Genomic DNA, 22,497 nt, shown 5'->3' on the forward strand with positions numbered 1-22,497 from the left:
CCATTTCGCCTACTCCCATTTCGTCTCCTCTCAGAATCGGCAATATTCCCATTTCGTACTGTATTTTCTATCTTTGTCAAGTTATGTTCTCATTATTTATACCTATGTTTTTCATCTGGTTCCTGTAGTCTATGTATGCCAATCAAAACCATGTTTTATTATTTATAAATGATTATTTAGTGAACAAACCGATCGTAGACGAAATGGGAATGGGGTAGATTTTGAGCGTAGACGAATTGGGAGTAGGCAAAATGGGTGTAGGCCAACTGGGAATTTTGCTGTAGGCAAAATGGGAATTTTGCCATAGGCGAAATGAGAGTAGGCCAACCGGGAATAAACCGTACTTACAGCTGCACCAACACACTCACATGCGACTGGCAAACGACTGGAAGCACTACGCAAAGTTGACCGAGAACTGCCATTAACTAGTCCGAGCACACACCGCTAAAGACATTTGTGACCCGCTCCAGCAAAACCAGGATTAAGTAGGAAATTCAATTACCTTTACCTTAAGTAGGAGATAATTTAATTACCTTTAAAATGATATATAATATTTGGCTATATCTAAAGAATTGACCGATCTACAGCAATTTGAAGATCGGAAACCGACTTATTCCGGAATATGCAGCTTTTGAGATAAAGCGTTCCGGGTAAGGGGCCCAGTCGGGGATGAGCGGTCAGGGGCCCTTGAAATTTTTTTTTTTTCTTAATTAAAAATGACCAAAATAATCTAGAGATATATCCGGATTAAATATGCACTTAGGAACTTATTTTTGTAAAGATCTCATTTTTGTCCAGGTAGGCCATTTTCAGCATTGACATGTGTGTGTGCTCATTACTCAAAACAATGACTTGCGACTTAGTCCGTATTATGCTGGAGCGGGTCACATTTGACGAATGTGACATTTATTATGCATTATTGCCTATCTGTGAAGCAACTCGGTAGGTCGTACAGCAAAATCCCGACTATCCGGCACTCTATGCAACGGCACCAAAAGAAGAGCATTAGCCAGTGCAATGAAAACCAAGGGTGTTCCAACCAATTTTAGAATAAGGCTTTACAATAAACGAAGTACATGTAATTAAATAATACACAATGTAAAATGTTATGTAAATTGTGCATGCATGCGTGCGTGCCTGCGTGTGTGCGTGTTCTGTAACAGATTATAGCTCTATTTGCTCTTGTAATTGCAATCTCTGCAAAAGGTGGCAAGTTTCCTATTATTAAAAATAATTCCGCTGTATCAAATTACTTTTATTTTTATATATATAAAATATTCAACCTATAACGCACCCCAGTTTATTAGGGTGCCGGATAATCGAGTTTACTAAACAAAGAATTATAATCAAATTGGGTAAAATCAACAGGTACGACCATAAAAACCATAAAAACAGCAGCTACTAAGAAAAAAAGTATTCCAGCCTCAGTGAAATGTGTCTGTACGAATTGATACTCGTGACTCAAATAAATGGCACCCACAAGTTTCATTAATTAACAAGCGACTCAAGGCATTCGAGCGAAAAACCTGCCACTCATATAAGGTACTGCCTCAGCAGCATACAAGCCCCAAAGCTGAAGATTACAAGGCCATTATTGGATCTAGAGTTAGTTATGAGGCCATGCACATAAACTTCATCGCAACCAATCCTGACACGTTTTCATGCATGTTGCATATATAACCTATTTGCATGTTGCATCGAATCGGATACATGCCATGTATGCCAATATTCGCCTACTTTACACAGCAGTAAGTGTAACAACTTCATTCATCGCATCATAGGTTTCACAACTTCATTAATAATTATAAATGTTAACCTCGATCAAGAGAATTAAATATTTTTTTCTTTGTTGGCAAGCTGCACTTTCTCATGTAAGTTCATACGTCAATGGATAAATGCAGCTAAAAAATACCAATGTTCAATATGGGGAAATTATTGGGCAGTAGGCAGCAGTTTAAATTGTGGCAGCGTAGAGACTCCACATCATTAAACGCACGTACACACACATTCGCACGCACACGCACGCACGCACGCACGCACACACGCACACGTACTGACCACACACGCACGCACGCACGCACGCAAACACGCACGCACACACACATGCACCCACACTCTCTTACGTGCTCATCACGCACGCGAACATGCACATGCACGCACACACGCTCACGCTCACGCGCGAGCACATACGCATCAACGCCCACGAGACAGTAGGAGTAATTCTTACTGCACCAGTCTGCGGTTAGTACTGCAGAACAGAGACAAGATAGAAGCAGCCTCCAGAGGTTCGAACGCAAATAAAACACGAAAGAAAAGAAAAAACGTTATGCGCGTGCACCTAACTCTACGTCGTGCAAGGGAAGCATAAGATGCATGGGGCGGCATGCAAGCACATCCGACCACGTGCGCTCGTGCCAAAAACTAATAAGAGTCTGCACAATCGGGCGGTCGTTACCATCCTCATTGTCGTCTCTTCGATCGTCGCCCTCTGTCGCTAATTTCATGCTGTTAGACTTGCGGAACTGGTAGTGAGCGCGCGTGCGCGGCACCGTGCCGACGACACTGCACACCGTGCGTGGCGCACGCGTCGCCGCTAGCCCTATGAACGTTCCCCCGGTGAAGGACTGACCCATGGGGCCGCCTGCGCCGTGGCTGCCCCGCGGCGACGTGTGGAACGTGTTCTCCGTTAGGGAGGTGCTCAGGGAGGAGTCGGACTGCTCAGCTGCAGTGCTGCTACCGTGGAACCGCGATGTGTCTATGCACGGGTACGACTTCCTATACTGATCTGCACCCACACAGACAGGAGGAGAAACCAGTTAGCCGACGGTGGAGATCAAACCCCGTGGTGAAACGGCGAATGGATTCTATATACGAGCGAGTGAGACAGCAAGCAACTGGTCAAATGCGTTCACTAGAGCAAGTGGTTGTACGTTAAGTGAGCCTTTACAATGCTGTGCAAGAAATTAAAGTGATTCTGCAAGAGGTCAAAACAGCAATTTGTTATGAAATGAACAGCAACACTAAGAGTTAGTATAATAACACTACATCAATTAAAATTATGAAGTGGCTCTTGAGTTAAAAGCACACGGGTAATCAAATTTGATCATCTGCTTTGATCTACACTCATGAACATCAATGATTGCAATAGCTGAATCACAAGAGAGCATTCAAAATTCAGAAAACTTTTGGAACATGGTATCACATGAAAACGGTAATATACAACTTATAACACTGGAGGAAGATTAAACTTACGGATTAAAGAGTCCATATTTAACTCGTGTGGGCTTGACATTTTTAGGCGTATGTTTTATACGAATTTTGCTACACGTTGAGTAGTAATGTTAGGTTATATCTAGGCTGCTTTTTAAGTTATACCAAATGGAGTATTTCATGCCAGTCGTGCAATAAATGTTAGTGTTTAACGTATCAATATACATTCTGCCAACTACGTATTTCATTATTAAAATTATGAACTATTATTTTAATTATTCACTTATTATTTCATTGGTTAAAGATTAATTGCCAGGTTTTAGAACATTATCACAATCCCTTTCACGAACAACATAAAATTCCAAGTTGGGGAATTGTATTATCTTTTAACAGTACTAAGGTCAACAGACGTATTGTTCACACCCTAATTACACTTCATGCAATAATAAATAACAAATAAACAAAAAGGCACAATATAACATCACCTCTGGAATAAGTTTGCCACCACTTCCCTTTCTACATTCATTGAAGGTTTTTCTACATTTGTTTAAGCTTATGTTAGCTCTGCCCATATGCATCAACCCATTCTAAATTGTTTTCTATGTAGTGGCACAGCAAAAGCTAACTGAAGGGAGACTAAAGGTTTCCTGTGTAAAATCCGGTATAACGTTTAAATTAATTGTGTTGATATTATGACGATATCGGTAGTCCATAGTATATTCCGCTGATTTGAGCAAAAAACAACATTGCTACTAATATAATTCACAACAAACATCATCAACAACTCTGAAAAACTTATAAAAACAGTATAACTAGAATAACAAATATATAATAATCAAACGTGTAATCTGTGACGTAAACGTTGTTGCGTGCTTACCACGTAAGAAAATTGCATGCACACGGCAGACCAGTGTTAGACATGAGTAACTCAGTCATATCTCTACTACGGTCAATACTAATTTAGTCGAAATCACTCCACCTCACTCACAATGTACACCAAGCATTAATCGTTCCTCATAAATTTGATAGCCAACTTCTGCCGATACCTAACTCAATTGATCATTTAGAAATCAGCCCAGCTTCACGTGTGATGTGTAATAGTCACTGCACTATATACATCACGGCAATTTGTGGTTCTACGAATCTCTCTACTTCATTATTACCACAAGTATAATAAAGTGGGAGCTAAGCATGTAAGCAATCCGGCATACAATATTATACGTCAGGCAAGCGATTGTGTTAGAGACGTGCTCTAGCTTATAAGGCATTTACGAACATTACTATGACAGTTATGAAACAATCCTGGTCAGGTAGGGAAGGTATGCAGTGTAGTAGCCCAACTAAACATCCCTAGATGGCAGATATGCAGTAACTTTTCAAACAGGAAGAACAATGCACAATCTCACTGCAAACAAAGCAGCATTTACAAAGTTTTCGATGCAAAAACAGTGCACTGCGACAACCCACCAAACTTTTCAGCCAATGACTTCCAACTCATTTCCAGCAGTTTGGTTGGTGATAATAAAACAGGGGACCTGCTCTTAGGAAATGTGTTCACTGAGAAATCTGAAAGGCAAACCATACTAACCTAATGCTCACAGATTGCACACAGGTGTTTAAATACTGGCCTCTACGTGAGGACAGGGTGTGTAAAATCCTTTACACTAGGTCAGAAATAGATGGCAGCATTTGTACACCAAGTAACGTATTGTCAAATTAATAAACAAACAAACCGTAGATGTAAATGGTCACCTGTATAGAATATCCACCCCAATAATCGTAATCTTTAGTCGTGTAAAAAAGGTTATAGAAAAATTTGACGAGAATTAAAGTGTCAATATCTATGTGACACAGTTCAATTATGATACTTAACGTCAAACTAAAAAAAATTTGCCATTGTTCCATCTGAATAGAGCCTATCATTCCATTACTATCCATTTCACATGTTACATTTATTGGAACATCTGCGTGTCCTGAAGAGTGGAAGTACCTTAATTTCAGCCGCTTTCAAATGACCTGAAGTATTTTGACTTTCTCTCAGTGGAACTAGCCTAAGCTACCCTGAATGACTCCATTGCACACGCAACGACCTGAGATCCCTGAACATTCTACATTTTATATTCACAGACATACACACACGCGAGCGTGTGCACGGACACGCACATTTTAAAGCAATTACAATAAGCCTTTTAAATCTGTGATAACGTTACTGCTGGGCAATGAGGTATCCAGTTACTCACAGACCAGTGCCACAAATATGCAACAGAACTTGCTTCGAATTGGCAATATTAAACGAATCCCGCTATTTGTTTTTAGGGCAATGACTCCATGAGGACTGTCACAAAATTTAAATGTGTAATGTGGCGTAAAGTTATACAACACAGGTGACAAAATCAAAACACTAACCACACGGTGACCGCCACCACCACTCCCATAACGATAGAACAAAAAACTCACAATAACTAAATCCCAACCTATACAGCTCATATTTGAAATGAATCTTAGGATACGGTTTCTCCAACAGAAGCGTGCCAACGACATGAAATTTCCTCTGGCTGCACATCCCTGCAGAGTAAGCATAACCTGCAGATGCCCACCACGCACGCACGCACGCACGCACGCACGCACGCACGCACGCACGCACGCACGCACGCACGCACACACACACACACACACACACACACAGTGGTCACTCAGCCATTCATGTACATACCTGCATACATGCTCCTGCGCTGCCGGAGCTGACTGGGTCGTATCAGTTGGTCGCGGTCATTCACTGGTCTGACGTCTGTGTACAGCAGACTGTCATCGACAGAACTGTACATCTCAAGGCTCTCGCTGCCATCATACGACGGAGACGGCAACTCCGCCTCATCAGCACTGTACTGACCATCTTCATGAGGATTCAGAGCTAGGTTATCATAGTCGCCAGCACTGGAAGATACACAGGACATCGAAAAGTTTAGCTATAGGGATTCAAGGCTAGGTTATCCGTCACTAGCACTAGGCGACGAAGGATGAACTAGGTTAAACATCAAAAGCGTAGTGACACGTGTCAGCAGGCAGCAAGCAAATTTACTGGAATTTCATTATTACAGATTTGAACATGGTAAAGAAACAATTTAGAACAATAGCAGTGTCAACATACTTTCCGTTTTGGTCAGATTTGGAAGGTATTTTAGGAATTGCCACAGGAATTGAACCAGATGGTCGTTTTTCCAGGGGTGACACTAGTGCCACTTGAAGTTGATGGGGAAGAGGCTCCATATCAGCCATTCGCAGTCTATACAATCCCTCTACTTCCTGTTTCCTATCCCATGCCTCTTTGAAAAATGGTGTGTATGTGGCTGCTGCAAATTTGAGTACACACCAAATAAGTAACATGCAAAGTAATCAACCACATACATAACCTGGAAAGCCTACAAAAGTATCATGGCTCATGCATTATACAAGGAACAAATATATAAATTCAATTGAATGAATATCATCTATCCATTAGGTTAGTGAATATGTTCACATCACACAGAAATAATCATAAATCACGTCCAAATGTTTATCATGAAGCACATACTTATAAATCCTCACCTTCCTCCCCTAGAGATCGATGTGCCACGATACCCGCTTACTGAACAATTGCATAACAAACGCAATTTTCGGTTAAAAAACTCACTCTGCTCCTGGAAGTTTGTAGAAGTCGTGAGGAACCTGGCTCCTAGCTGGTCGGCAAGATTGTTGCCATCCGTGATGAGAAACTGACTGTACTCATTGTTGAAGAACGCGAAGGCACCTCCACTCTCAGTCACAGCCACGATAAGCAGAGGCACATTCGGTCCCATGCCGCCCGTGAATGACCTGTGGAGGGCCATGGTCAGTAAGTCACAAATAAATGATTATACAGCAAATATGTATAGGCAGACACCTCTCTACAAGAGACACCTGCCTATAAATGTCATTATTTAAATTATCTCTTGATACATTATATAGTAAATAATTATGTAGTTGAATATACAGTGAAATTATCATTATGTAATAGACACCTGTGTATAGATGACATTTTGGCCAAAATGCCTGTGTCGCAGTCATACACAAAAACGAAGTCTACAGAACACACACTTCTCCATCTTTTAATACAATTTAAAGCTAGGGAAAAGCCATATTTGGGAGAGGATGTCATTTATTTCAGCAGGGTAGGTAATGAGAATTTAGAAATTAAAATAAAATCATCGGTTAAATGAAGACGGATTTTTGCTGTTACCACACAAGTATTGTTGGCGATGTAATAAAATTTTTGAAATTCTCAGCAATTCAAACACAAATATCTACTTAAATGATATAATTGTGATATAATAATATTCCAGAAATGTCGTACAACACATGTGACTTTTAAAATCCAATATTTTCTGTTTTTGAAATGAAACTCAGAAAAAGTAGATCTTATACTTAGTAGAGAAAAAAACATGCACAAACTACATCACTTGATTTCTTGAAGATTTTCACAAAATAAAGTGTATCCGTTACAGAAAAGCACATATCGCAGTTTGCTCACTTTAGCACAGCCAATGAAGCCTTGCGCTTGGCAGAATAGACAAGTACGAAGCCGTGGCAGAGTTCGTCGCGGAGAGGCCCGGCTGCATGGTATGACGTAACAAGCACTTCAACCTGGAAGACACACGTCTCACATCAATCATACACACATTCAACTGTCATCGATATCAATGCGGTGAATGTTGTCAAAGAGAATGATTAATGTTACCACAACACTGCAATGTGATGAGCAAACAGATTAGAATAAGTTTCCACCAATTGTTCTAGCCATGTCAGACTGATGTAGGATATCAACATTAAATAAGCAAGAAGGAAACGTTATGTTGAGCATAGTTTAGATACTTCTCCTACAGACACCAAGCATTTACGTTTCTAACATTACATTTGATAACGAGTGTGAAATTACATCCATGAACATACGAATAAATGCTATCCGGAACATTTAGCTAATCGTACTGAACAAAGATTAATGTAATAAATCCAATAGATTTAACTGGGGTATCTAAAAGGAACTACACTTCATCATATGCAAGACATGAGATACCACAGAACGTACCTTTCGTTTGGAATCCCCTAAGAACGTCTCTAGAGTGATGCAGTTTTCTGAACCGATGTAGCAACACTGGTGACGAAGTAAGGGGCCCAGCACTAACTCCGCAGGATACGGATCTCCGCACATCATACAGAAAGTGATCCTGTAAATGATTTCACTCCCAATGGAAAAACAGCCAACACACGACACGTCTGACACTCGCCATCCACGCGCATCAATCCTACATTTCTGCCGGGTCAAGTCCGCAAATATGACCAATTTTAATTAATATAACACCATATGGCATATACCACATAGTTCATCCAATTTATAACTCAAGTTTGCAATGATAAAACTTGAAAAACAAGAAAATATGTGTAACCTGATATCTGGCTCGATGCTCTCACTAAGGCCCTGATAGGGATTCACGAATCCGGCCCTGTAGCGAATGCTCTCCACGAGGGCCCTGAGTGCTGTTGCTACCTGATCCTCTGAGAACCTTTGTCCTGGATGGTGGAACTCATCAGGCAGGTTATCAATGAATGGACACTGCAAACTGGTAAACAGAGTGAACGCATGTGAATTAACATCCGTCCAGTCTATGAAGAGTAGTACAACAATTACAATAAATGGGCATATAGCTAATGTAGCATGTCTATAATGTCGTTACTATCCACCACATCAATTTTATTACCCTTTGACAAGATTACATTACGACCGCACAAATGCAAACACACTCCGTTTCGACAAGTACCTATCAGATAGATGCTGGCCCTCCTCCCGTAGAAGCATGAAGTCTTTCTCATTATAGTTTAGATCACAGGCAAATACAACCACTATAGGCAGTCCTTGGAATGGCAGTCCATCTTCTCTGTCAACATTGGCTAACAGCGTCTTCTGCAAGCTATCCTGAATGTACTCCAGTGATGAGAGGGAGTTGTAGATACAGAAGCAGCCTGTGTCGCATAAATTGTTTACCATAAGCACATAAAATACTAAAATTTCATTACACGTTTGATCATCTCCACCTTATCATCATACGTTTAATAGAAATACCACTACGCTAACACTGAAAGTTTACTCGTGAACTGCAGTTTTACTGCAGTTTCATGATATTACAGATCTAGAATTTTACGTAGTTTATTTAGTATATTTCCATGACCCCGACCACTCATGATCCCGAACTTCTGTCACATCCCTAAATTGTTACCATAATTTAACATAGGTCTTTATACTGTGAAGCATGTACTTTATTTGCATGGAACACTAAACAAACATCTATGATCAATCCAGCAGCACGCACCATGAGGAAGGAAGTCAGTAGTCCTGAAGGCATTTTGTGGTCGACTCACATCACCATCTATTGGCCGATAGTCTAAACTGTAGATCGTGTCGTCAATCGTGTACTCATCATCTATACACTGTGCCTGTAACAATTACAACGATATATTACAGGCCATGATAACACAGAGCAAATTAACTCCATTAACAGCATTAAAAGACATTATCATTGACTTCACAATAAAAGGCATGTTATCATGAGACTGAGACTATGTTACCATCATCATGAGGCTGATACATGCCTTTAAATGACTACATAGCATGTTTCAATAACATTTGTTTTTGTAGCTTGAAAGGTCACTGGAAAGCAAATGCATTATTTTTTTTAACATTGCACAACAATACCACACATGATTGTCAGGATCAATTGTGTAGACAGGTAGTATGTTAGCATACCCGAATTTCATTTATAAGTTCATCAGCCAGTCTGTCAATGCCCAGGAAAATGAGATTCAGCTGGCTGTTCTGTGGCTCGAGCAAAAACTGATTGTTTGTTGTCCACGACGTTGGTCTGAAATAAAGACGAAGAAAGAAGATCTAGTGAAACACGCTTATGCACATCTTCCTAGGTTATCAATAACACCTTGTACGTTAATAGTATATGCACACAACTGTACAAAAAACGTATATATACATCCAGTAATACCTGTGTTAGTGGATACATCTATGTAATAGACACCTGTCTATAAAGGGATTTCAGCATTCCCATTGAGTGGAAGCTTTACAGTAATACCAGCTCTATAGAATAGACACCCCTCTATAAAGGACTTTTGGGGTTTCCACTGAGTTACACAAGTTTGTATATGTACACACACCCGTGCGTGCACACGCACGCACGCACGCACACACACACGCACGCATGCACACAGACATAGACGCACGCACGCACGCACGCACGCACGCACGCACGCACGCACGCACGCACGCACGCACGCACGCACGCACGCACGCACGCACACAGACACACGCACCCTGGTTCAGGTCAGGTGTGTTACCTGGTACTACCTGTCTGTACATACCTGTGAGCACGACTAGCCAGTACTTTATTCACAGAAATATCCCAGCACATAGGTGCACTTGGGCAATTCTCTGGCTTTGGGCAGCATATGAAGCCCAGGTGTTGTAAAATCATGCCTGTCCGATGCTGATCTAGCCGATTCAGCATACGATACCTACATAAAAAGCAGCACGTGCTGTCAACCAGACGTTGTGGAGTGCCAGGATAAGTGCATGTTGGACGTTGCACGTTTTAAAGAGTACAGGCTGTTGTTAGAAGAAATATTGTATATTCAACAATGACTTATATTCTAATGCTGGTTTTCTCATCTGCTAGACTGCCTGCATACCTGTCTGTCAGTTTGTCTACCCGCCTGCCTGTTTGCCTGCCATGTCTATGTGTGCGTGTGTGTGTGTGTGTGTGTCTGTCTGCTGGCATGCCTGGCCGACCACCTCTCCGCCCGTCCTGTCTGCCTACCGGTCTCCCTGTCCGTCTGTCCAACCCGCCCTGCCTATCTGCCTGTCCACTGGCCGACCACCTCTCCGCCGTCCTGTCTGCCTACCGGTCTGCCTGTCCGTCCACCCGCCCGCCGCCTGCCTTCTTGCCTGCTTGTTGGCCTGCCCCTCTTTCTCTGTATTTGTATACTGCCCTTCACCACCCCCTCTCCATCTAGTTATATCAGTAAAAAATTAACAAGTACACAAAATTCATCCAAGCGCACACAAAATCGAGGCATTTAGGGAATGTGAGGTACAATCGCACAGACTCCGCAATTCTTTACAGAGGCTGTCGGCAAGAACCGTCTTCGCTTTTCGTGAACAGATACACCGAGGCTCAATTCTGTTACAGCTGGTGCACATCTATCCACGGTTACAGGGGAGCACACTCTATTGCTACGATTGCCGACTGTGATTCAGCAAATGTATTAGCAAGTTCTTTCGTACTAAATTCATTACGTGCAACATATTAGGAATGATGCAAGTGGCATCTGATACAGTCATGCTGAGGCACGTTAACAGAATTGTACTGCAAATGTTACAGAATTTTAGACTTATGATAATTACTTAATTAGCCTTTTGATAACAGGCCCCTGTTAACTTACAAGTACCAAGACAATGCATTTTCTTAAATATTGTATATTTTTCTTCTTCTAACGGCCTTATTTGCACCAACCTTGTGTCTGGTACAAGAGGTTCTTGTATTTCTTTTAGGTCTTCCTGTGTAAGAGGCACTGCATGCGGTTCCATGTTGGTAAAACGGGCGAACAGGTCAGAATGTTCTAGTAACAACTCCTGAAAGGCTAACTTGGCACGCTCGGTAATTTCCTACAAGAAAAAAACAAGCTGGTACATAATGCAAAACAAATTCATCAATAAACTCGCATCATGTATATGGCTTCAGAATTCTAATAAACCACTAGCAGGCCTGGTTACGCCACGGTAAGAAGTTTCGCTGAAAATAAATGAGTGGGCTCACAAACGCATGCTAATTTTCTACTTGACCAAGATATGCCGGAAGAAAGTCTCCACATCTTTCGCACGTTTGTTCCCGCTGCGCTCCCGTAGAAACGTACCTTTTGATGATAATCGTATATTTCGCGTCGATCACAGTCAGGTAATGACTCGTAGCACTCTCGTCCCATGAAGAAGATAGCGACATCAGCAAAGGGCTTCCCCGGCGTCACCTGTGCTGTCGTCTCTAGCAGCTGCTTGAACTGCTTCTGCATGCTACAGTGAAATAGCAATTAGACATATAAGGTTTAGCAATATTATCGTGTATCCTGCCTAAAGCCAGCAGCTGTGTTCTGCAACTACTGATCTAGCAACTGCATGTTTCAGTTAGTAATGCTGTGTATTGTCTACCGTTGTGCAGAAGAAAAGCCTATAAGGTTTGGCATTGATAACATATCTTTTGCAACATATCCTGTTCCTGCCAGGTTCAGAATTATCCGCCAAAAGTTATATATCATAAATACCACTCAAGCGGCACAGGTTTTATACAGCAGGTATACACCATTAAGATCGGTATGCTTGCCACTAAGATTACATTATTACACTAAAAAAATCATGCTAGCATTGGTAAAAGATTTTTAAAAAACTGTAGCTATTATGACATACAAGTAAAGCCCAGGTTTCTTACCCCACAGGGTATATTGAATACATAATATAGAAGGATACATATTTATGAACCAATTATATGGGCTTTTAAAAAGTATCACATTTTCTCAGGTCGACACATGTCACATCTAAATTTTGCTGTGACAGTAGACTTACTCCAGTCTTTTCTGCTCTGCCTGCAGGGCATTGACATGGTTACGAAAGCAGGTCTCTGCATCAGACAACTCCAACAGGTCAAACGGGACTCGGTGGTCTATACTGTCTACATACTCTGAATCCTAGCACAACAAACAAAGTAAATCAGGTGAAACATACACGTGTACACATTAGACTGAAATAAAAATCAGTAAAACATGTATTATCACGCAAATAAGCCTACGTATGAACTCCGGTGTGATAGTCAAGTTACACACAGTTATTCCAAAAAATTTTAATGTGAGGTACAAGCTCAGATATGCAAATGTTGTCAGCAGAAACCATTCCTGCTTTTTGAGAAGAGAAACACATAGATTCAACACTGTTATAGCTAGTGCATGTCAATCCAGTTTCAGAGAAGAACGAACATTATGTAGATCAGCAAATGTAACCAGTGGAAGTGATGCAAGTGTAACTGAAATGATATGGAAGATGGCCAAATATGGAGCACTGGCCGCGCATAGAAGAGAAGTGCGCGCGGCAGAGGGGAAAGAAAAGATAACATGGTGGATCCATGCGCCATAATGCAAGCCAGCGCACGGATCCAAAGAAAAGACTAGGTGACAGAAAGTGTTCCTCATCAGGGTGGCATGTACGAACTGCTGCAGTATATATTATAGTCTATTTCACGCAGCTGTCCCTTATTTCCCAGTCCGCTGCGCCTTGATGAACAGTACTAGTAGAGTCCACTAAGCATTTGCACTCGTTAACGATGTGTATTTCGGAGTAAATAAGGCTACGTGTGTTGAAATGTATATCGAATGAACAGCGGTAAATTCGGTGATATGTGGGCTGACATATTGTCTTCGCACTACGCATTGCACAGCACGACCTGTAGCACGGTAGACTGTACCCGGTATAGGGGTAGACGGTAGACTGGTACGCTGCCAGTTCGCTGCATGTCTATGGAGCTTGTGACAAGGGCTTGGAAACATTCTAGGCCTATTTTCACATTTGACATGGATTCTTCCGCTCACTCAAGATAGATGAAATAGTTCTATTTGTATTTTCATTTTAACAATTAGTGCACGAAATTTAACGAAGTACAGCTTGTGATCTTCTATTTACATACTATATCGGATAAACACAAAAGTTTGCTTCGAACTGTTCGATTACCAAATTTAACCACTTTTCGAGCGATCGACATAACTAGTAGAATTTGTATTGAGAGTGATCGCTGTCTCGGTGTAAGTAGTCCGCTTCGCAGACGGGTATCATTTCACTCACTGTTAGGCGCGAACGTCAAGTGATTTATCCGTGATTTCATAAGGGTGACATCACTTCGGGTCATATAATGTAATCAGTAGTTAAAGGCATACTAGGCCCATTGATTCTGCAATGTTGACGAATGCCAGAGTAACTGGCACCTTGTGTAGTTAATAAGTACATAACCTTATAGCCAAACGCGTATTAGTTTGTCCAATATCACTGCTCGTTACATTACAAGCAAGACTTGAAATCGGTTGTTGATATTCATTTACGTGCCGTAAATGTCATCCAGGAGTCCGAAAACATGTTTTGAATGCCAGATGAAATGGAGGTGTCAGCTGTGTAACCACGGCCACGAACTAAACATGGAAATGCAGTAAAACACACGCACTAATCACGGACGCACATGGACAGCCCTGACAAACAGTTCCTTATCACGAGCGTCCGTGTTTATGAAATCACTGATGATAGCATTGCGTACGGCCGAGCATGCGTGCAAAAATGTCCGCTGCACTATAAATCTGTATCACACCCGCTTCGTGGCCAGCGGTTTGAAACTGTAAACAACCGATTTCTTGGACTTCAATTAGACATTTCTTAGTAACCAGCAGTGATATTGGACAAACTAATACGCGTTTGGATGTAAGGTTATGTACTTGTTAACTACACAAGGTGGCAGTTACTCTAGCATTCGTCAACATTGCATAATTAATGGGCATAGTATGCCTTTAACATGCATCCCGTTGCCCTAATTTATACAAGTTTATATTATTACTCGAACTAACATAGCTTACCTGCCACCGCATTCCTTCTCCTAAATCTACAAAGTATTTATCAAAGTCAGGGTGCTCGTGAAGAAACCACTGGCATGTGTCCCAGTTCCTAAAATTGATTTTAAAAAACAGTAAAAGTACTGAAAAATCTTCTCATTATAGGCCAAAAACATGCGTGATTAGGAGGCCCAACAATGCCTAGCATACAATTGCACGTGTTGCCAACATTTAGGACCAACTTGTGGCCAAGCTGCCATACAATGCATTGCTATATTATACCATAACAACATGTCGACAGAACAAAAGAAATGAAACAGAAATTTTTCCTCTCAACATCTAAATGATATTCAACAAAGATAAGTGCATACTATTAATTAAAGTCACCAAGGTTAAATTGAAAACAGACACCAAGAATATGAATGACAGTAAAGTTTTATCGAACAGAAAATTTTACACTAGGACCATTTTAATAATCTGGGAGATGTAAATTGTCATTGAGATATATATACTTTTGCTAGTAGGTAAAGCAGAATATCATAGCAGTGCAGTAATTTGTTCTATACTGTTCCACGCATTTCAGTATTGCTTTGCATTATGACATTGATCAGATTCCTTCTATAGGAAAAAGACTAGTCTATATTAATTACACGTAGTTGTATTTTAATTATATTTATATGCAATAAAGATGCAATAATAATAATAATAATAATAATAATAATAATATATGCCTACCTGTCTCCTAATGACTCGAGATCAGATAAAAGTTCTTGCAAAACATTTGGTAAGTCTCTGATAAAACTCTGCTTTTTTAAATGTATATGCTGTTCCCGTAGTTTCGCTATGTGACGTCGGAAGAGCTTCAGCGCACTGTCTCGCCCCATCAGGTCCACGTAATGGCCAAAGTCTGAGTTCTGCGCGAACGCCTTGCTCGCGGCATTCCACGTGTTCTTGTAGTCGTACACCTGCGCCACCAACAGCCTGTGGTACGCGTTCGTCGCCACCTCCAGCACCTCCTTCCAGCGCAGCGCCGCGTCGTGGTACGGCACGTTCTTAGTCCGCCCCTTCGACTTATCCACCATCTGCACGAGCAGGATGAAGGCCAGCTCAACGTTGACGTTCTCGACGGCCGACGTCTCGACGACCTGGATCGCGCCTCGGTAGTCTTTCCGATTGACGAGCTTCTCAGCCTCGCGCATGTAGTACTCGACGGCCTCGTCGTTCTTCGTCGTCACGAGCACGCACGGCTTCTTCGTCCTCGTGACGTTGTTGAGCAGGAGAGCGAGGAACTCCACCTGCCGCTCCACGGGCCGGTTTGGCACTTGGCTGACGTCGAACACGACGACGAAGCCGTCGATGTTGAGCTTCCCATCCGGCAGCAACTTCTGCTCATACTCGTGCTCAATTCCTGTAACATACACACACGAGCTTAGAATGATGTACACGCACTACTGCAGCATACACACGGACTGGCTCAGAATGATGTACATACTGTAGCATACACATGGGCGGGTTCAGAATGATGTACATTCACTACTGTAGCGTACAGTTGTACGGGTTCAGAATGATGTACATTCTCTACTGTAGCATACACATGGGCGGGTTAAGAATGATGTACATTCACTACTGTAGCGTACAGTTGTACGGGTTCAGAATGATGTACATTCTCTACTGTAGCATACACGTGGGCCGGCTCAGAATGATGTACATGCACTACTGTAGCATACACGTGGACCGGCTTAGAATGATGTACATTCACTACTGTAGCATACACATGGGCCGGCTCAGATTGATGTACATTCTCTACAGTAGCATACACATGGACCGGCTCAGAATGATGTACATTCACTACTGTAGCATACACATGGAACAGCTTAGATTGATGTACATGCGATACTTTACCATACACCTGGACCGGCTCAGAATGATGTACATTCTCTACAGTAGCATACACATGGAACAGCTTAGATTGATGTACATGCGATACTTTACCATACACGTGGACCAGCTTAGAATGATGTAGGCTCACTACTGTAGCATACATGTGGACCGGCTTAGAATGATGTATGCGCAGTCGCACACTACTGTAGCATAGTACATGTGGACCGGCTTAAAATGACGTACATGCACTACTGTAGCATAGTACACAGGGACAGGCTTAGAATGATGTACATGCACTACTGTAGCGTACATATGGGCCGGCTCAGAATGATATACATGCACTACTGTAGCATAGTACACAGGGACTGGCTCAGAATGATGTACATTCACTACTGTAGCATAGTACACAGGGACAGGCTTAGAATGACGTACATGCACTACTGTAGCATAGTACACAGGGACAGGCTCAGAATGATGTACATGCACTACTGTAGCATAGTACACAGGGACAGGCTCAGAATGATGTGCAAGCACTACTGTAGCATAGTACATGTGGACCGGCTTAGAATGATGTACATGCACTACTGTAGAATAAATAGTACACAGGGACTGGCTCAGAATGATGTACATGCACTACTGTAGCATAGTACACAGGGACAGGCTCAGAATGATGTGCATGCACTACTGTAGCATAGTACATGTGGACCAGCTTAGAATGATGTACATGCACTACTGTAGCATAGTACACAGGGACAGGCTCAGAATGATGTACATGCACTACTGTAGCATACACATGGACCGGCTTAAAGAATGATGTACATTCTCTACTGTAGCATACACATGGACCGGCTTAGAATGATGTTCTGCGATACTGTCGCATGTACACACAGACGTGCATAGAATTATGGGGCACAGAAACTTTTACACCAGCACAATTCAAATGAGCAGAACCCTAGAACCCTAATCCATAACTGCTGTTACGGACTTTACACTCTAGTCAACCAATGTATATGCACACTGCATGACGAGTACCGTTGAAATTGAATGGCCCTAAATACTACAGATGAGACTGGAGCCAAAGGGCTAACATGGCTATTCCGTACACCACGCCTAAATTATAACCTCACTGATCTTTAAGCAAACACGGTCGAAGTTCAACCCGCATCACAGTAGATAGTAAGCTTGATATTATATAAGTAAATGAATGACACAGAAATGATAACAAAACAAGGACTAAGCCTGTCATGCCAAGTCAAATCGTGAGAGACTCTAACAATGTAAGAATACAGTTTATGCACGCTGCACACATTCCAGTGCTTATGTCTAAGAAATTATTCGTCTCAAGTTACGTTACAAAATACCCCTAGTATCACAGTAGCTTCCAGACATGGTCATGATGTATCAAAAGATGTTTGATGTTGGCCTAACAACCTAGTGGGGCTAGTATTACAGATATCTGACAAGTAAAACATTCATTTATTTTATCATTAAATTTACTATCACAACTCACTGGGGCAGTATATATATATGTGTGAGCTTTTTGTTACTATCAATTCTAAAACCATTCACAATTATTTTATCTATAAAAGCACGAAAATAAGTTAATAAGTCGAGTTTGGTTTCAAGTACTACACATACGGACATGAAGCTGTCAACTAGCTGAGCCTGTCACATTTAAATAATTTTTTCAACTTTGGAATTAGCATTGGAGGAATTCTAACATTAACAGATTGTGCCACTATTTCCACTCAGATGCACTTATGTTAGTATTTTATTAAACAGAGTGGCTATATATGCCCGGCAGCCGGCATATATCTGGCTGCCAGGCACGGTCTTCGATTTCCTAAATGCCCGGCAGTTTTTAATTTTCAGCGTTATCTCAAGTAAACAAGGGTTAGGGTTAGGGTTAGGAACTGCCGGGCATTTAGGAAATCGAAGACCGTGCCCGGCTGCCGGGCATATAGCCAAAGCGTTTATTAAAATCTTATAAAAGAAAGAAATAAGTGAATCTGTAAGACAATTTTTCTCAGAAGCACTCAAATTTCCGAAATGCAAGAATGAAAACTATATATATATACAATACCAAGTTGATTCTTGCATATGTACATCAGCTTCTCTGCCGACTGTATCTTCGTTGCGCTACAGCGCTTGACGTACGGTTCCGTCTTTCCGCCTTTGAACGGCTGGAACGATGCGTCGTCAATGAACTCTGTCTGCTCAATGACATTAAACGTCAGATCCACGCCTTCGTCGGTCGTCTTCATGACCTCTCCCCAGTAGAGAAAGTGGTCATTGTTGACCACTCTGCCGCTAAAGTCTGTCTGACTTAGGACAGAGATGTGATCCTGGTAGTACTCGTCAGCCAGGGGGCGTGTGAAGCGGTTGCATAGGTGCGACTTGCCGACACCCGTTGCTCCTTTCTCTCGCTCTGTGCCGGACAAACCTACAACGGCGATGTTGAAGATTCGCGACTCAACCTTCTTCGCCATGACTAGGTATGTCTGTATAGAGTGCAGTCTTGCAGCTCATACATCCATCGTGAAGTGCATTTGCACTTCACATGGATAGTGCAGCTGCTTGAGCAACGGGTGTGCAGTGCTGTGCGAGTTACAGGTAACCTCACATTTTCTTTTTCTTTCCCCGCCGACACAACAGCTTAGTGTACAATTCAAAAATCCTAAACTGCAGTGCGGAAAAATCATTGCACTACAGGCATGGATCACACTTTCTCGCTGTAATTTCTCTCTTGTTGAAATGCTTTATTCCAATGTAATCGTATTTGCACACAGCCGGTAGGGATCCAATGCCTACTATTCTGCACTCTGTATTTCGGCCCTCCATTGCGGTTGCTGAAACGGGAAAACAAAAGAAATATAAATATCACCTGCGTACAGACACGATTAGGCCAGTTATTCCAGACTACTGTACTCGCCCTGTCATCGGTCTATACTACTAGTAGTAGTACTAGTAGTGGTACTACTACTACTAGTACTACTAGTACTACTAGTAGTACTAGGCGGCGGCAGCCTGTACTGTAGAACACTCCTACATTCTCTGTCTCACTTACAGTGACTCTAATTTCACACACTTGAGTTATTACTATAACACTTTTCAGTTACGCCTGCAATAGTTCTGACGCACGGAGTTAAGATATATGCGCATTTCTATCGAAAAATAAGTCAAAAAGATTTGCACACATACACGAACGACCACCATTGTGAATTCAGTGGAAAATATATAGTGCATTGCGGAATATGCGGCTAGTTTCAGTACCCCACCTCTGCGCTGACATCTAGCAGCAGAATGCGGCAGCACGCGGCAAGTGGCGGCAGCCAACAAGCAACGGCCACGGCGGGAGGTCGACCAAGCGCTATATTTGACCGACTGTATATTTCACGTAGCAGCGGTTACATGGGGTGATACCACAGGCACTTGGAACGTTTCAATAAATTATAATGCTAAATAAATACGAAATCTATTTACTACCAAATCTATTTTCTATACTCTATTATTGCCGCCAATTTCCTGTAAATGCCGTCCAAATGCTCATCTACAACAAACACTGGCTACCGTCAAGCGCTATTGCTGCCGCTGCACACTGAGTCACTGACATATATAATATATTATAATAATATAATATATATATATATTATAATTTAATATATTTAAGTGTCAGTGTGCAGCGGCAGCAATGGCGCTTGGCAGCAGCCAGTGCCATTTGTTGTAGATGAGCATTTGGACGGCATTTACAGGAAATTGTCGGCAATAATAGGTTAACGAGAGTATAGAAACATTAAGACTTTGGTAGTAAATAGATTTCGTATTTATTTAGCATTATATTTGATTGAAACGCTCCAAGCCGCCTGTGCATGACCACCGCGCGTGAAAACGATAGCATTCCACCGAATTTAAAGGCGCTTATTACTACACACATTGTATAACATTTAGACAATCTCTGGTAGATACAATGTATATATATATATATATACATACATATCATGGGTTAATAATGACAAATTGTCATATGTACTCTTGATATGTATATATTCATAATATGATACTACTTGATATATTATATATCATAGTTATATATATAATATACTATAGTCTATATATATATGTACTTATATATAGAGAGAGAGGGAGGAAGACGCGAGAGTACGAGAGGAGAGTCAGAATGGAGAGAGAGAGAGAGACAGAGAGGAGACGAGAGGACGACGGAAAGAGATCGAGAGAGAGGCGTGGTGGAGAGAGAGAGAGAGTAAAAAAAGGGGATGAGCGAGAAAATGGAGGAGAAGATGGAGAAAGAGAAAGAGACGAGAGAAAGAGATCCGAGAACGAGCAGAGAGAGGACGCAGAGGAAGAGACGAGTAAGAGAGAGAGAGAGAGAGAGAGAGAGAGAGAGAGAGAGAGAGAGAGAGAGATAGGCAGTTCGCCACTGACCATATAATAGTACAAACCATAATAGTGTCTAGATTGGCCTGGGTGCAATTGCTCCCCTTTTGCCCCCGCCCGCTAACCACGCCCCTGCAATTATTGTCAACGGAGTAATGCATTTACAAAATTGGGCTCTTATGATGTAATATACCAAAATTCAAAAAGTCCATACAGGCGCCTTTGGCATGAACATAACTTCATTATTGAAGTATATTGACTATTCAGTATATAGTAGTTCAGTATACAATGCAGCACTCGTTTCTGGTTGCAGCTGCAGTAGAGTGCAGACTGTTTAACACATACATACTGATAGTAAAACGGGTGTAAGACTTCGTTAACCGTTTACGGATTGCACAATTGATGAGCTTGTAATTTAATTCATATAATTTATGTAGAATGTATCCAGGTGATGATTCCGGTATTCTCCAAGGGGTCCGATGAATGCGGTGTTGAGAAGGCGCATCTCATCTACAGATTAACTCCAGATCAGTGGCTCTTCACTTGGGTTCGACCGAACCCCAGGGGTTCGGTGAGCCAGTCTCAGGGGTTCGGCGGAGGTCCTCCGAAACGCATTAAAATTTTGCTAGAATTTGCTAGAATTTTTATTTTTTGTTCATTCTTTGCATGCTTTCCAAATATAGTCTTGAATGTTGATGCAATGTTTTAATTTCTTGGATTAATTAAAATTGATTAAACTTGATTTGTTTTTGTCAAATTTGAGGGGTTCGGCGAGTGAGCAGTGGGTTTGTTAGGGTTCGGCGCCTCTAAAGAGGTTAAGAAACACTGCTCTAGATGCTATTGACATGACATGCCGTTTTTGGTAACACTGCAACGTCATTTGTCTCACTCTTCATAATCCATTCAGACTGCTTCATCCTGACCTCATCCCTTCTCCGACGTTATAACTGCCCCCCCCCACCCAATGCTACTGCAGCTCCAATCGTCTTGATTGCCCACTTTTTGTTGTCACGAACACTGCCTGCTATACATGACTATGCATGTCCTGTCTGGACCTTTCACCTACATTGCTTACTCATTACAAACATGCATATAGCAATAGCATACAGCATAGAGCAGTGGTTCTTAACCCTTTTTGAGTCATAGACCCCTTTGAGAATCAGGTGAAAGCTACGGACCCCTCTCCCTAAAAAATGCACATAAGCACATAACACAAATTTTGTACGCGCCTGGTTCATTGACCCCCTGAAACCCATCCGCGTACCCCAAAGGGCTCCATGGACCCCAGGTTATAAGAACCCACTG

General features: G+C 41.8%; 1 protein-coding gene across 3 annotated transcripts in view; it reads right to left on the reverse strand.

Moving 5' to 3' along the window:
- LOC106816003 (rho GTPase-activating protein 190-like) overlaps positions 1 to 22,497 on the reverse strand; it is a 71,905-nt gene that overhangs the window by 10,337 nt on the left and 39,071 nt on the right. The window contains exons 1-17 of one of the 3 annotated variants that reach the window (XM_014820536.1): positions 19,999 to 20,082; positions 18,881 to 19,646; positions 15,652 to 16,324; positions 14,941 to 15,028; positions 12,899 to 13,020; positions 12,199 to 12,352; positions 11,799 to 11,950; positions 10,648 to 10,800; positions 10,025 to 10,139; positions 9,591 to 9,714; positions 9,042 to 9,243; positions 8,670 to 8,843; positions 8,312 to 8,450; positions 7,757 to 7,869; positions 6,881 to 7,062; positions 6,359 to 6,560; positions 5,924 to 6,144 (exon numbers count right to left, since the gene is read on the reverse strand). In XM_014820536.1, the coding sequence (XP_014676022.1) occupies positions 5,924 to 6,144; positions 6,359 to 6,560; positions 6,881 to 7,062; positions 7,757 to 7,869; positions 8,312 to 8,450; positions 8,670 to 8,843; positions 9,042 to 9,243; positions 9,591 to 9,714; positions 10,025 to 10,139; positions 10,648 to 10,800; positions 11,799 to 11,950; positions 12,199 to 12,352; positions 12,899 to 13,020; positions 14,941 to 15,028; positions 15,652 to 16,324; positions 18,881 to 19,286 (3,220 nt within the window). In that variant the 5' untranslated portion in view covers positions 19,287 to 19,646; positions 19,999 to 20,082. Of the gene's footprint in view, positions 1 to 5,923; positions 6,145 to 6,358; positions 6,561 to 6,880; positions 7,063 to 7,756; positions 7,870 to 8,311; positions 8,451 to 8,669; positions 8,844 to 9,041; positions 9,244 to 9,590; positions 9,715 to 10,024; positions 10,140 to 10,647; positions 10,801 to 11,798; positions 11,951 to 12,198; positions 12,353 to 12,898; positions 13,021 to 14,940; positions 15,029 to 15,651; positions 16,325 to 18,880; positions 19,647 to 19,864; positions 19,917 to 19,998; positions 20,083 to 22,497 lie in introns of those variants that run through there. The other 2 variants (XM_014820545.1, XM_014820553.1) reach the window with 2 other exon arrangements.

This window comes from Priapulus caudatus, unplaced genomic scaffold (assembly GCF_000485595.1).
Source record: "Priapulus caudatus unplaced genomic scaffold, Priapulus_caudatus-5.0.1 Scaffold30, whole genome shotgun sequence".
Lineage (NCBI taxonomy): Eukaryota > Metazoa > Priapulida > Priapulimorpha > Priapulimorphida > Priapulidae > Priapulus > Priapulus caudatus.